Source organism: Apis laboriosa, unplaced genomic scaffold (assembly GCF_014066325.1).
Source record: "Apis laboriosa isolate Shangri-la unplaced genomic scaffold, ASM1406632v1 scaffold42_cov153, whole genome shotgun sequence".
Lineage (NCBI taxonomy): Eukaryota > Metazoa > Arthropoda > Insecta > Hymenoptera > Apidae > Apis > Apis laboriosa.
This window is the reverse complement of record NW_025223257.1, coordinates 321,362-336,148: the sequence shown is the minus strand read 5'-3', so window position 1 is coordinate 336,148 and position 14,787 is coordinate 321,362. Positions and strand designations below refer to the sequence as shown.

Below are 14,787 nucleotides of genomic sequence, written 5' to 3'. Positions count from 1 at the left end.
TATTATTATATCAATATAAATCATACTGTTTAATACCTAATAATAATAATAATAATAATAAACATAAAAACATTTAATTATCGGTAATATTTTTGAAAATCTAACATTGATATATAATATATAATGTGTAAGCTAATATCTATAAAATCTAAAAAACAAATGAATATTTAGACTTATTAAAGTCTGTTCTGAACAAAAATCTATTCTTAAATACATGCACCACATGGACAGAATATATTAAGACATAGTATATTTGATATAATAATATAATTACCTTATAGTATAATATCTGAAACAAATAAACATAAATTTAATTAAAAATAAAATTCTTATGATAAAATAAAAAACGAATTTGAATAAGAAAAAAAGAATAATAATTAAACAAAATATTTTCTGAAACAGAAAAATATATATTATTTTATATAACATAAATATTTAAAACTTCTTAATAATAATAAAACAATAAAAATCAATTTGAAAAAAAAAGTAATACCTGAATAAAATATTTTCTGAAACAGAAAAATATGTTATATGATATAAATATTTAAAACTTTTTTTTCAACAATAATGAGATATTATGTAAAATAAAAAATAATCATAATAATAATAATAATAATTTCATTAACATAAATCATTAACATAAATTAATAATATATTTAACAATGTTTAAATTGAATATATAAAAATCTTTTTGAAAGAAAATATATTAGAACATATTGTAATTAATATTTATATTAGTATATATATATTAGTACAAATAAAGAAAATATTAAACAATTAAAATTTTTATATTTGAAAAGTTAATATTTTTAATATTTCAAATTTTGAATATTTTATCTATATTTTTACCTGTAATTTTTATGAAAAATCTGAAACAAATAAGTATGTTTATTAAAGCTGAAAAGAAAAAAAAAGAAAGAAGCTAAAAATAAAAAATAATCATATATAAACTGAAACAGAAAAAAATTGATTATAAAAAATATCAATGAAGAAAATATGAAGAAAATAAAACAAAAAAAAAAATTCATTTTTATATTATTAATTTAAATTATATGTATTATACAACACAATTAAGATATAATGAATAATATATTACAAAATATGTATCTATAAATAAATTTAATTGTAGAAAAAGATTTTTCATGTTTATATCATATTTTGAAGAATATATTTTAAATAATAATTATTATAATTAAATAATTATTGTAATAATAAAATAAAGTATTTATAATTTATATATCTTCATATAAACATTTTAAAGTATTAATTAAAAAAGTCATTAATAATTATTCATAAAATTATTGTTGAAGCTATTATTGCAATGATGATTTTTTTTTAATTCAAATCAATTTATTTTATATTTATTCTATATTCATATTCAATATATCTCTATCTATTTCTTATAATTATTTGTTTATATTTATTATAAAAATATTTTCAATATAGTAAATATTTTTCGATAGTTAATATAAATTTTTTTTAAAAGAAATTTTCTAAAAAAATATTAATTCATTTAAATACAATTCTTAGGAAATATAGATTTTATTTGAAATTCAAGTTATTTTGAAAAATGATTTTTGCAAATAATTTTAATATTCCATATCATTGACAATTATATCACGCCTATATTGTATCGATACATACTGATAAGAACAAATAAAATGTAATCATAAATTATTTTGAAAAATAATGTTTGTAAATTATTTTAGTATTCTATATCACTAATAATTATATCATGCTTATTTTGTATCGATACATTGTGAGCATAGTGACAATAACAAATAAAATGTAATAATAAATTAATAAATACCTTGATAATAATTTTAAGAATGGCTTTCCATCAAATGATGAAAAGCCATTCTTTAAAATCTTCAGCTTTTAGTCTTTTCTTCGGATTTCTTGCATTAACCCCATTATATTATTTCACTATTTTTAATCATCTTTTTGATTAAAGAAAAAACTATTATAAATTATGTATCATATCACGATCAACCATTAGAAGAATAGCTGATGTACAATATTTTAATACGAATTTTTAAGAAGAATCACTTTCACACTATATATTTCATTTTTCGTTCGGATCTAGAATCGCGAACGTACTTAAAAACTAGGTACGAACCATAACAAAATAAAATAATTAAAATCAATTAATGAAAAATTAATTGATTCTAATTGAATCCCAGGTGCAGATATATCGTGCGATCGAATAACCTACCCGAAATGAGAAATGCGATAATCTGCTTTTCCTGGCCCTACCTACTTATAATTTAACCCATTCATATCAGAAGTATACTACCTACCTACCTAACTCTATATTTAAAAAGAATTAGCAAAATCATTTATACCAATACATTCACATCACGATTCTCTCTCATAACACCCGGGTGCAAATGCCTACACTAGGGAGATACGTCCCGGGACGCCTCCGTCACCCGAGCTTGTAGCATACAATCTTTCATACACTAAGTTACGTACCTGAATATCTGAAATCGACTGACAATATTAGCGAATATTGCGTTAAATATTTATTTATATTCTTTAAATATTCATATTATTTCATCAGTTCATTTTGAGTTTTACATTCTTTGTGTATTTCTATAAAATTGTATATAAATTGTATGATAAATTATATTTTTATCATAATATGATATTTTTATTTATTCATGGAACATCATGCATTTACATACATCATAAATTATTATATATAGATTATGATATGTATAAATGTATATATATTTTAATAAAATATTTTATAATCTTTATTTTAAATATCAAATTTCAGAATTTGAATTCTTTAAATTCAAATTTCATTTATATATTTTTTCTCATTATCATTTTAAATTAATTATTTTATTTTATTCGATGTAAATCTCATAAACTTAACAAATTCCACATTCACACTTATGAAATTTACATCGTGTACAAACGCTAAGAATTGTCAGCCGCCAAAAATAAATATTAATAATTAAATCGTGTCCACCACCTTTACTCATAAGAGAAGCACCTGAGCCCGCTTATAAGTTTAAGTAAAAAGAAATGAACACGACAACAATAATTATCACGTACCTTTATTGTATGCTGAAAATCCTAAGCTAAAAAAATAGATTAATAATATATCTAAGCGAGCTAATTTTCTATTTTTATGAAATATTTTTATTTATGAATATTTAAAAAAAATAAAAAATGCCGAATTTATTAAAAATGTATTAAAAATTTTATCAAAAAATTTAGACAATTGTAAAAATATGTATATTATTTAATTATTGATATTTATTCTTTATTTTATTTTATTATACCCTTAGTTGATCCTATCATGAAGTAATATTTTGAAATATATATATGCATATATTAAGAATATTTAATTATTACTTTGTTATTAAAATCTAACCGCGAATTATCTTCTTGTTCATAATATTATCATTTTACATATTTTATATATGAAACTATAATATTACTTTTTTACTATAAAACAAAATTATTATAAAGTATTCATTATAAATTATAAATTTAAAAGAACAAAAAATAAATATTTATTATGAAATCGGAGGATCATCCGACTTCTACTCTATTATCATAAGTTGCATAAAAGAAACAAGAAGATTCTAACCTAAACTAATACATATAAAACATAATCAAAAAACAAATAAATATTAATATATGAAACAAAAATCTTATTTTTGTAATCACTATGCTCACACGCAACTAATATGTATAAATTGAAATATGTATTGACTCACCGTTCGTTGAATGCATGTAGACTATGCCATAACAAACGGTTGATGCTCCTTATTTGTCAAGGTTGAAATTTGAGATAACTCTACAGGTGCACTTGTAAACACTGAATCAGAAATAAGGGAAAAATGTAAGAATAAAAGTCTTCTAAAGTAATCAAAAATATTCAAAATTATTACATTAATCTTATTTTTAAAAGATTCAATATAGTTAAAATGATTTTAATTATTATTATTTATATTATTTGTAAAGAAATAAACTTACAAATATAGTCATGTAGCACAACATTGTGATTATTATTGATCTATATTTGTTGAATTTCTGTTTATTCTTTTTCTGAAATAAATTAAAACAAAAACTCAATTAGATATAAAATTAATTAAATATTTTGAAAAGTTGTGCTACTTTTCAATACTTACACGTTTCTTTTTTTATTATAGCTCGAAGGAGATCCTCTTCTCAATCAGATTTGATTCTAATTTCGCGATAAACGAAATCTTTATGAACTTAAGATGAAATAAAATATTGAACAACAAACAACACTGATTCTACTTTTACGTTCAATTAAAAAATATAAGCTATATGATATTTAAATAAATAATATTATACCGCGTATCAAACACTGTCTCTAAGATCGCATTGCACACGATCACAAAATTGCTGAAAGAAATAAGTATTAAAAAGGGAACAAAAGGAAAATTAAAAAAAAAAACACATTTTTTTCAAATACTTTTCTTTTTGTTATAAATATATTAAAATATTAATATGCAAATATGAAAAAAATCATCATTGCTTTTATATTTTTATTTTAATGATAAAAGATCATTCGTAAAAATTATTTATTTTATTGAAAAGCAAACATTTTATTAATTTATTATTTTATTTAAGAAAACATGAAAAATCCATCTAAGTTATATAAAAATCGAAAAAATATTTTTGATATAAAAATTATATTCGATATAAATTATTCAATGGATAGAAAATTAAATTTTTATAATTAGTACAATTCGATATTATTTATATTATAAATTTCTCAAATTATAATTTTTACTTACATATATGCAGCAATTTCAATGAAATTGTTATAAAAATATACGAATCTCAATACGTAGTTTCAACAAATAAGCTCCTAATTTTCATAATTTAATTAATTCTATAACAAAAAAACAATAAAGTATTTAGTACAAAAAAACAAACAGTAAAGTATAAAAATTCATCATAAAATATATTAAAGAAGAAAATTCACAGTCTAAATTCACTTACTAAAAAACTTTTCAAAATGGAGGTCAAAGCATAAAAGATTATTAAAACTAACAATTTACAAATGGCCAAAATATCTTTTCCGTGTAAAAGGGTTGTTGAACCCCGTAGACATTAATTTAAACAATATATCTAATTTAGAATATTATATTCTAATCGTTCTAAATATGTTTTATACAAAAATAAATGCAAATTATTTGAAAAAAATATTAAAAAATTAAGAAATTTATAAAAATTAAACTTTTATATAATAAAAAAATTGGAAGATGAATTGAAAATAGTACGAATTTTTTTTCGAATAAAAAAATTTTATATAAGTTATATTTTACGTAAAAAAGAAGTTTTATATATAAAATTTCTTACCTAGAATTCTTAATAAGTCTTTTCTTTTTTTTATAATCACTTAAACCACTTAACAAAAAATAAAATTGAAAATTAAATCGAACTCACTACGCAAGCGTCTTAACAGGACAAGGGTACAACGACGAATGTTGAACAATACTGACGTAATTGGGAAGAAAAGACAAACGTTTCTGATTGGTCAAAATCGCGCGCGGAAGACATTTCCTACGCAAAATAGTTCATAAAATATACGGTAAAATATAAAATATTTTAATATCATAAAAATTATAAAACAAATTTTATACATAAAAAATTAATGGAAAGCATTTTTTATAATAATTCATTCAAAATATTTTTATATTCTTTTGTTTTTTACATTGAATTAAAAAATTAATAAAAATATATTACATTATAAATTAAAGGATCTTAGAAGACAGGTGATTGGTAAAAAAATTCAATACTTGCTATTGGTTAAAATCTTTGTAAAGGATTCTATTTAAAAATATAGACAAAGTCATTATAACATAATGTAATTTAGAAAATCAATCCATTCAAATAAATCTTAAACAAATATCAATAATCTTTATAAAATTTCTTATAAAAAATATAATAAATAATAAAGAATATAATAATAAAGAATACAATAATATAACAATAAAAAAAAATATAAACAAATTATAAGTTCATTTTAATAATTTAAATTTTCAAGTTTTTTATTATTTTAAGAAATTATTTTCTTGATAAAATTCTTGAAAGCGAGAAAAGATTCGTAATATTATATAACAAAATACACAACATTTTATATTTTAAACAGGATTATATATAATTCTTGTTAAAATCTAATAATTAAAAAATTTTTAATTATAATTTTAATTTTATTCTATTAATTATCTTATCTATACAATATATAATTATCTATATAATATTATTTTAATATCATTTTAATTTCCTTATATATTTATAAATATATGATGACATATCAATATATGTTAAATATTTATAAATATTTATTAAATTTTATAATTCAATTTGTATATATAATCCTGTGAAACAATATATTCAAACAAAATAGAATTAATATCCTAATATAGAATCTAATATTATGAATGCAAATATATATTATTTTTCTTTCCTTTTTCATATTCATTATTGCATACATCAAAATATATATTTGGTGCGAGATTCTACTAAAATCTTTTCTAATTTAATTTATCTGTTAATAAAGTGTAATAGTGAAAAAAATATATCAATCTGTTAGCATGTATATATTCTTTTAATAAATAAATTATGAGCAATTTATTTCATATACAGCGTGTCAGAATACTGTACAAAACAATTTTAAGGTTACATCGTGGTTTACCACCTGAAATTCAAGTTTTAGGAACAAATTACGTTCGAGATGAATTTAGAAGACATAAAAATTGTAACGAAGATATAGCAATTATATTTATGAATGAATGGACAGTAAGTAATGTTAAATTTTATAAATTCAATCTAATCTTTTTAACATCATTAGGTTATGTTTCATTTTTATTATCACATAAATTAATAAATATAAAATAAAATAATATTTTATATTTATTAAAATATTAAAAGTTTTTATTTCTAAAATGAATAATAAAATTACTTCATTTTATAGGAGTATGCTATAATGCTTACAAAACAACTTGGGCTAAAAGGACCACATACAGCTAAACCTTTAGGTCAAAATTTAAAAGAAGAAGATTTTAATAAATTTAGGGATGAACAATTACATCAATTATATGAACTAATGATTGCATCAACTGGTAAAATCAATAAAAATATAAAAAACACATAATTTATTCTTTCTAAAATGTATTGTATAATAATAATATTAAAGATATAATATTGTATATAATATATGTATTATTAATATAATTTATTAATTATTTATGATCAATGTAATATCATGTATATAAATTATAAATTATTATATTTGAACAAAAATTTCTATAACACTCTATAATTTTTAAATTTCTAATAATATTCCTTGACAATAATATTTGATAAATTTGTATAGAAACAATCATAAGTTTATTATACTGATATGTAATAATATAATAATGTTTTATTTTAAATATAAAATATAAATAAAAAATTATAATAGAAAGACTAAATAATAATATTAAACAATTTTTAAATATGATCATAAAACTACAATTTCAACAATAATTAATAATTCTTCAAATAAAGAAAGTATTAAAAATATGCAGTTAATAATTATTTAGAACAAAACGACATCGGTGAGTATATATATATATACAATCGTTATATTATTTAATTGTTTTTTTTTTATTAATGTTTAAATCTAAATATGCACGTATATTTATTCAATTAGGTTATAAGTACATTTTATGGAATTATAACTATGTCAATTATTTTGTATAAATTGCAAATATTATAAAACTTAGATACATTAAATAACAATTTATAATATAAAATTTAAATACGTTAAATAAAAGAATGAAGGCTTGGAAAGAATCTGTAAGTTTAATACTAACGGCACGTCAAAAATATGTTCGTTCATCACTGACAAATGTAAGTAATATATTAAATAAATTTGATTAAAAACTTTATTATGTACATAATAAATATATTGATTATTTTCTGTTATTATAATAAAAAAAAATAATAATAAAATATAACTTAATATTAGAAAATATAATAATATCGAAAATGGAATCATACGCCAAATACGCGCGAGAATTTAAATTATTATATTATGCTTTTAATTAGAAAAACAATTACAATATAAATACTAATTAAAATATTAATAAATATCATCTAGTTTCAGTATAATTACAATTTACTGTGCCTGAAACGTCATCAAAATTCAAAATTTTTACCAAGTACATATGTATTTCCTGGAGGAATAATAGATCCGTCCGATGCTGATTTAAAATGGCATGATCTTTTTACTACCTTCGGTTTTGATACTAATAGTTTCACATCTTTGACTCCAAATACTTCTATTCGTCCTCAAATTTTCCAATTCAAATCGAATGAATTGCCAAAAGAAATTTCTTTACGCATTACTGCAATTCGTGAAACCTTTGAAGAATGTGGTATACTTATTTGCAAACAATCTCGAGAAGATACTTTTGGTTGGGCACAGAACATAAAAAGTTCGATTAAATAAAATATTAAAATATTTGTGAAAATATTACAAAATAAAAAGTTATTTTATTAAAATAAATAAATAATAATTATAAAATTTTCAATTTTTTTTGTACAGTTTCTAAAAGTGAATTGCATAATTGGCAAACAAGAGTGCATAATGATGCTAGAGAATTTTATACATTGTGTGAAAATTTTAATTGTTATCCAGATTTATGGTCTCTTTATGAATGGAGCAATTGGTTAACACCGACTTATTTTACTGGACGACGTTATAACACTGCTTTTTATTTAGCTTGTGTTTCTTCTTTACCTCAAACTTTTCATGAGCCAACAGAAATAGAAGATTTGAAAGTAAAGTTGTTTTAATATATGAATAATATAATTTATATTTAAATAAATGAATAATATAATTATGAATATATTATTAATATTTAAAAATTATAATAATATTAAATGAGATATTTTAATTTAGTGGGATATGCCTGGAAATTTCTTATTTTCAACTCCAAAAATTGCATTTCCACCACCACAACAATATGAAATTGCAAGAATAGCAAAGTTCGAAAGCATAGATAATTTGTTGGATTTTGCAATTGATAGGAGTAAAATAGGAGTGCTCTTAAATCTACCAGTATGTAAAAAATATTAAAAAAAATATATTAAAAAGCAATTTTAATAACATATTTATTATATTAGGTAAAGGTAGAATTGTTGGATGGGATTGTACATGTTTTACCAGGAGATTCAATGTATCCGAATCAAGTTAATTTTCTTGACAAACAAATTATTAATAGAAATGATATTACTATTCATGAATTTCGAGCTATATCTCCTATAAAAAATAGAATGGAATTTTTCAATATTCAAGTGAAAGAACTTTATGTACAAAATTTTGATAGTGCCGATGGCCATTTAGCGCCTCTTCAATTGAAAAATATTTCTACTGCAATAGTACATAAACATATTAAACCATAATAGATTTATTCAATACAATGATGTATAGTAGTATCTTTTTAATATATATATACGTACTGTTTTATTGTATATTATATTATAATCAAGAATTCATTTTATCAAAAGATATTGATGAATTATATACTAAGTTTTAATAAATATATATTGATATTGTTTTTCAAAAAAAAAAACTAATATATATATATATATATATTTACATATGAATAATATATAAATCATTAAATTATTTTTGTAAGAAAATAGCGGGAAAAAAGCGCGGGAAAGATAGTATGATAGTAATGGCGGCTTAAGCTTCTTGTGAAATACTAGATTTTTTACATTCAAAATGTGTTGGCAATAGTTGTATATGCATAAATAAATTAATATTAAGTAGATACGTTTATTTTTTATTGTTAACTGTTTTGCTAACTGTAAATGTTATACAATATTTTCTTATGTAAAAAATTGTTTGAACGATATGTCGTAAGTTTATGAATGCATTTTAAATAAAAGAAAAGTGGATATATTTTCTTATAGAAAATGGAATATACTAAAAGAAGACGCTATACAATTAATGTTAAAAATAATATTGATTATTCTGATCTTCAAAATATTTATCAACATGACCTGCATATGTATGATTTTCCTCCAACAGGAGAAATTTCACTTACAGAATTTGAGGAACTGGGTAGAGAAAGATTAAAACGTAAGTTTTATAGAAAATTATAATTAACTTATTATTTTATAATTATTATTAATTTCTATTATGAATAAAAGTAGTTTTATATATATATATATATATATATATATATATATATATATATGATCATCATATTTTATAGTTTTACAACATGTGGAAAACAATGCAATAAGAACAGATTTTAAGACACAAGAAGACCGTAAACAAAATCTACATACAGCTTTAATGAAAGATGGCCTTAAATATTTTGCACATCTTTTATATGCAAAAGGTTGCAAATCATCAACAGAAATTGATTTACAATGTAGAAGAAAAGATCATATATCACATTTTATATCAAGATTATCACATTGTCAAGAATCAGATCGTCAAATGTGGTTTATTAACCAAGAAATAGAATTATTTAAATTAAGATTTAGTTCACTAGATAAAGAAGGAATAGAAAAGTTACTTAGTATGCATAATATTGATTGTCAGCAGGTAAGAAATTGAGCTAAAGTAAAATAATTCATTAAATTTATGATCATTTTTTTTATTATTATTTTCTTAAGATTACACAAGAAGAAAAGGATGAAATTAGGGAGGAACTTCGTTTATCTACTTCATCCATAAAAGTTTTAAATATTGATATGACAGAATTTTATAAAGTGTCTTTTTATAGAGTTTCTGATTTAATTAGATCACGTAGAGTTTATCTAAGTCAAGGAATAGCATATATACCACAAATAGATTTAGTATCTTTGTTTCTTTCTTATTTTAGAAAAAACTTACTTGATGGTATGCCAGTAAGTTTTTATTTTATATTATTTTTCATTATTATGTATATATATATAACCAAATGTTGTTTAGATTTATAATTAGTTTAATCTTATGCACAGGCTGCAAAAATGTCTATTATGCGTATGCATGGTGATGATAGAATACAATCATATCTTAAATCTGTACCTAATATTTCTGATAAAACATGTGTTGTTTGGACTAGTTCTGCTACACCCACAGATAAATTAGATGAGGTAATTTATTTATTTTTTATATAATTTTATTTTTGAATAATATTATATAATTTTCAGTTATCAAAAACATCATATCCTATGTGCATGAGAATATTACATGAAGCACTTAAATCTAATCATCATCTGAAAAACAGTGGGCGTATACAATATGGTTTATTTATAAAAGGTATTGGTGTAACAATGGAAGATTCTTTATCCTTTTGGAAAACAGAGTTCACAAAAAAAATTGATTCAGTAAAATTTGATAAGGAATATGCCTATACTATAAGACATACTTATGGTAAAGAAGGCAGACAGACAAACTACACTCCTCTTGGATGTCAAAAAATTATGTCTTCTGTTCAAAGTCCTGGAGAATTTAATGGTTGTCCATATAAACATATGGATAATGCATCATTAAAACAAAAATTGTTTAGTTATGGCATACCTGCAGCAAGTAAGTATATTGTCTTTCTTTTTATTATTGTAAGGAATTATATCTAAAATTTTATATATTTTAGGTATTAATGAAATAACAGAACTAGCAAAAAATGATAATTACTTTGGTGCTTGTACAGCATACTTTAAAGTTTTACATAATCGTTTGCCAGATAAACCTATTATTCATCCAAATGGATATTTCCTAGAAAGTCGGGCCATATTGACTAAAGATGCAGGTATAATAATAGTTTAAATTAAAAAGATATATAAATTTAATAAATAAATTTGTCTCTTTTTTTTTTGTTTTACAGAATTTGAAAATAAAGAAAAACTTTCTCAAACTGGAAAACTAAATGTTGGAACTCCTAGAGTTAGTACTCCCAATATTGACAGAAGTACTCCTTCAAGAAATATTTCTACCCCAAAAAGTACAGAGAGAAATACTACACCATCGAGAAAAATTGATAAAATGAATATGACTCCAGTTAGAACATCTAAACTAACTCCAAGAAGAATAGAAAATTATCTAAATGACGAAGATATTGAGAAATTAATGAGTGAAGATATGTAATTATAAAAAATATATTTTCTAAGTTTTATATTTTGTTGTAAAATAAATAGTATTTTCATACCTTAAGATAATTATATAATATAATTTATATCAATTATCTAAATCATATCATACATAGCTATTAACTTCTTTTAATGATCTTTTGTTTGAAAAATTTTTCTTTACATCGCGTACCATTGATTTTACAAGTTTTTCTAAGTTATACTTATGTTGCCAACCCCAATCTCGACGAGCATCACTATCATCGAAAACTTGTGGCCAATTTTCAGCTAAAATTTAAATATGTTGTTTTGTTATATATATTGCAGATTAATAATTATAAATATTACGAACCAATATATTGTCTTGCATCCGGTTTATATGAAATCTTTAAATCAGGAACATATTTTTTAAGTTCAGTAAATAATTCTTCAGGTGTGAAACTCATAGCAGTAACATTATATACTCTTCTTTGTAATTGCTCACTTGGAGTATTTAAAAATTGAAAAAGCGCTGATAAACAATCTTCTATGTACATCATTGGTAATCTTGTATAAGGTTCTAAATAACATTCATACTTTTTAGTGAGTAATCCTTCATGAAAAACTGCTACTGCATAGTCTATTAAAAAAATAAAGTTATACAATTATTCATTTAAATATTAATTATATTAAAAATTACTTTATCACAAACTATATAGTTTTCTTCATAATGTTACTTTGCTGTTATTTTAAGATTTACGCTTCAGAAAATAAGGGAAATGCAAGAAACGACCTCACGGTTCACGATCAAGAGACGTTCAACAATTTACTCATACTATTGTCCCTAAAGACCAATAAATTGCATTATTATGTAATTATTTTAATGCTCCATTTCTTAAGGTAGGAAAATATTTTTATAATAAAATATATTTATTACAAAATAAAAATAAAATAAAACAAAATAAATAACAATAAAAAATCAAAATAATAATAAAATATATACCTGTAGTACCACCACCTGGTGGATCACTGCTGATAACTCCCGGAAATCGAAGACATCGAAAATCAAGACCGAATCTATGATGATAATATTCACCTAATAATTCAGCATGAACTTTACTAACGCCATAAATTGTTCGTGGACGTTGAATAGTTACATTTGGAGTAGGATTGCGTGGTGAATCTGGACCAAATGCTCCAATTGTCGAAGGAATAAATATTCTTAATTTATATTGCTTTGCTAGTTCAATAACATTATGCATTCCTAATATAAAGTATTATATTAATTTTTTTATAGAAATTTTTTTAGATTTAGATTTTAAAAAATTTTTACGTTTTGAATAATTTTATATGAAGATATTCTTTAAAGATATCTATGAAAGCTACATACTTTCTCTATACTTTCTTTCATGATTATATTAATATTATAATTATTACGATGATATTTAATAAGATTCACTTAATAAGACATTCGATTTCATTCCAATCTAATCTATTTTATAGAACTTCAATGATTATTTTACCTTCTATGTTGACTCTTACAGCTAGAGGAACATTTTGTTCACCTATAGCGCTAAGAAGAGCACTGAAATGAATAAGCCAATCAATTCTATAATTTACTACAATCTTTTGTAGTCCTTTAAAATCAAGAATATCGGCAAAAATGAAAGGTCCGTTTGATAAATTTTCTTCTGTCGGTTTGATTATATCAGATAAAATTACATTTTCGTTTCCATAATTTTTACGAAATAGTTTTGCACACTCGGTACCCAATTGCCCTAGACCACCTTATAATATAAAAATGTAAAGAATATTAAATTTTTATGTAAATCCATAGCAAGATGCAAAGAAAAATTTGTTATAATTAATTTTGGAACAAATATTTTAATTGATATTTTAAAATCATGCACGCACCTGTAATAAGTATTCTTGGTGATTTTTTGATAATACGTGATTTATTAATTTCAATTTTTTCAACTTCTTGAGATGAACAATTCATGATGCAATAATCTCTTAAAATGTTTCTTGAAAACCATTGATAAACTTTTAATAAATTTTTACACCACATGTTTTGAAATCCGAAATAAAAAATTCAATCAAAAACAAGTGGCAATTCTTAATGAAATACACTTCTTTTTCTTCTTTTTTCCAGTTACAGTCACGTTAGATATATTAAAAAAAAATTTGAAAAAATTCGAAGAAAACTTTTATCTGCATAAAGAAATTCTCAAAGGAACATAATAAATTAAAAGGACTTTTCTGTTTCAATATCTTTAAATAACTGCCATAGGCTCGCATAATCATAATATTATAACAGGATTCTTGATTCTGAAAACCAGTTGCAACACAGATTTTTTCTTTTTTGTATTTGTGCGTTAATAAATGCAGAATTTTTAATTTTTATGAATCTAGTTAAAATAAGTAATTCATATATTTATAGTACTTATATTTATCTAATAAAAATTTATATAGTGTTATTATTATTAAAAATCATATATTATTGTGAATTATTCATTTAAATATTCTAATATTTAATTCAATTTATTTTTTAATATAGATTTTAGATGTCAATAGATAAAAAGATATTCAAGTGCTATATCTGAATGATTAATCAGTAATTAAATACTGGTTAGCTCTGGAGGAATGGAAAATTTTTCAATATTATTTTGAATCAAATTAATGTATATTTTCCTA

The 14,787-nt window shown here is 21.4% G+C and overlaps 4 protein-coding genes across 9 annotated transcripts; 3 read left to right on the top strand and 1 right to left on the bottom strand.

Annotated features, from left to right (window-relative positions):
- The first annotated feature begins 6,547 nt into the window (after positions 1-6,547).
- Positions 6,548-7,217, top strand: LOC122716125 (succinate dehydrogenase assembly factor 3, mitochondrial). 2 transcript variants are annotated; one of them, XM_043938904.1, is made up of 3 exons: positions 6,548-6,595; positions 6,678-6,798; positions 6,974-7,217. In XM_043938904.1, coding segments are annotated over exons 1-3 (303 nt in total). In that variant the 5' UTR covers positions 6,548-6,593; the 3' UTR covers positions 7,154-7,217. The 2 variants fall into 2 exon arrangements, with proteins under 2 accessions (XP_043794839.1, XP_043794838.1); XM_043938903.1 differs by having other exon boundaries at positions 6,554-6,798.
- A 503-nt stretch (positions 7,218-7,720) lies between these two features.
- LOC122716124 (nucleoside diphosphate-linked moiety X motif 19-like) lies at positions 7,721-9,450 on the top strand. Its single transcript, XM_043938902.1, has 5 exons — positions 7,721-7,893; positions 8,144-8,480; positions 8,591-8,826; positions 8,948-9,106; positions 9,172-9,450. Exons 1-5 carry the CDS (start codon positions 7,819-7,821, stop codon positions 9,448-9,450), a joined length of 1,086 nt encoding a protein of 361 aa, XP_043794837.1. The 5' UTR covers positions 7,721-7,818.
- A 295-nt stretch (positions 9,451-9,745) lies between these two features.
- On the top strand, positions 9,746-12,254 carry LOC122716157 (DNA primase large subunit-like). 2 transcript variants are annotated; one of them, XM_043938977.1, is made up of 7 exons: positions 9,746-10,135; positions 10,272-10,609; positions 10,681-10,914; positions 11,008-11,142; positions 11,200-11,578; positions 11,643-11,798; positions 11,874-12,254. In XM_043938977.1, exons 1-7 carry the CDS (start codon positions 9,970-9,972, stop codon positions 12,131-12,133), a joined length of 1,668 nt encoding a protein of 555 aa, XP_043794912.1. In that variant the 5' UTR covers positions 9,746-9,969; the 3' UTR covers positions 12,134-12,254. The 2 variants fall into 2 exon arrangements, with proteins under 2 accessions (XP_043794912.1, XP_043794913.1); XM_043938978.1 differs by lacking the exon at positions 10,681-10,914.
- Positions 11,447-14,568, bottom strand: LOC122716158 (L-threonine 3-dehydrogenase, mitochondrial). Of its 4 annotated transcripts, XR_006346968.1 has the most exons (7): positions 14,008-14,568; positions 13,617-13,880; positions 13,097-13,357; positions 12,467-12,733; positions 12,195-12,402; positions 11,684-11,764; positions 11,447-11,569 (listed from the first exon to the last, which is right to left on the bottom strand). XR_006346968.1 is itself a non-coding variant. In XM_043938981.1 (6 exons), exons 1-5 carry the CDS (start codon positions 14,159-14,161, stop codon positions 12,242-12,244), a joined length of 1,107 nt encoding a protein of 368 aa, XP_043794916.1. In that variant the 5' UTR covers positions 14,162-14,568; the 3' UTR covers positions 11,511-11,569; positions 12,195-12,241. The 4 variants fall into 4 exon arrangements, 3 of the variants coding, with proteins under 3 accessions (XP_043794916.1, XP_043794915.1, XP_043794914.1); XM_043938981.1 differs by lacking the exon at positions 11,684-11,764 and having other exon boundaries at positions 11,511-11,569; XM_043938980.1 differs by lacking the exons at positions 11,447-11,569; positions 11,684-11,764 and adding an exon at positions 11,817-12,088.
- Between the last annotated feature and the right edge of the window lie 219 nt (positions 14,569-14,787).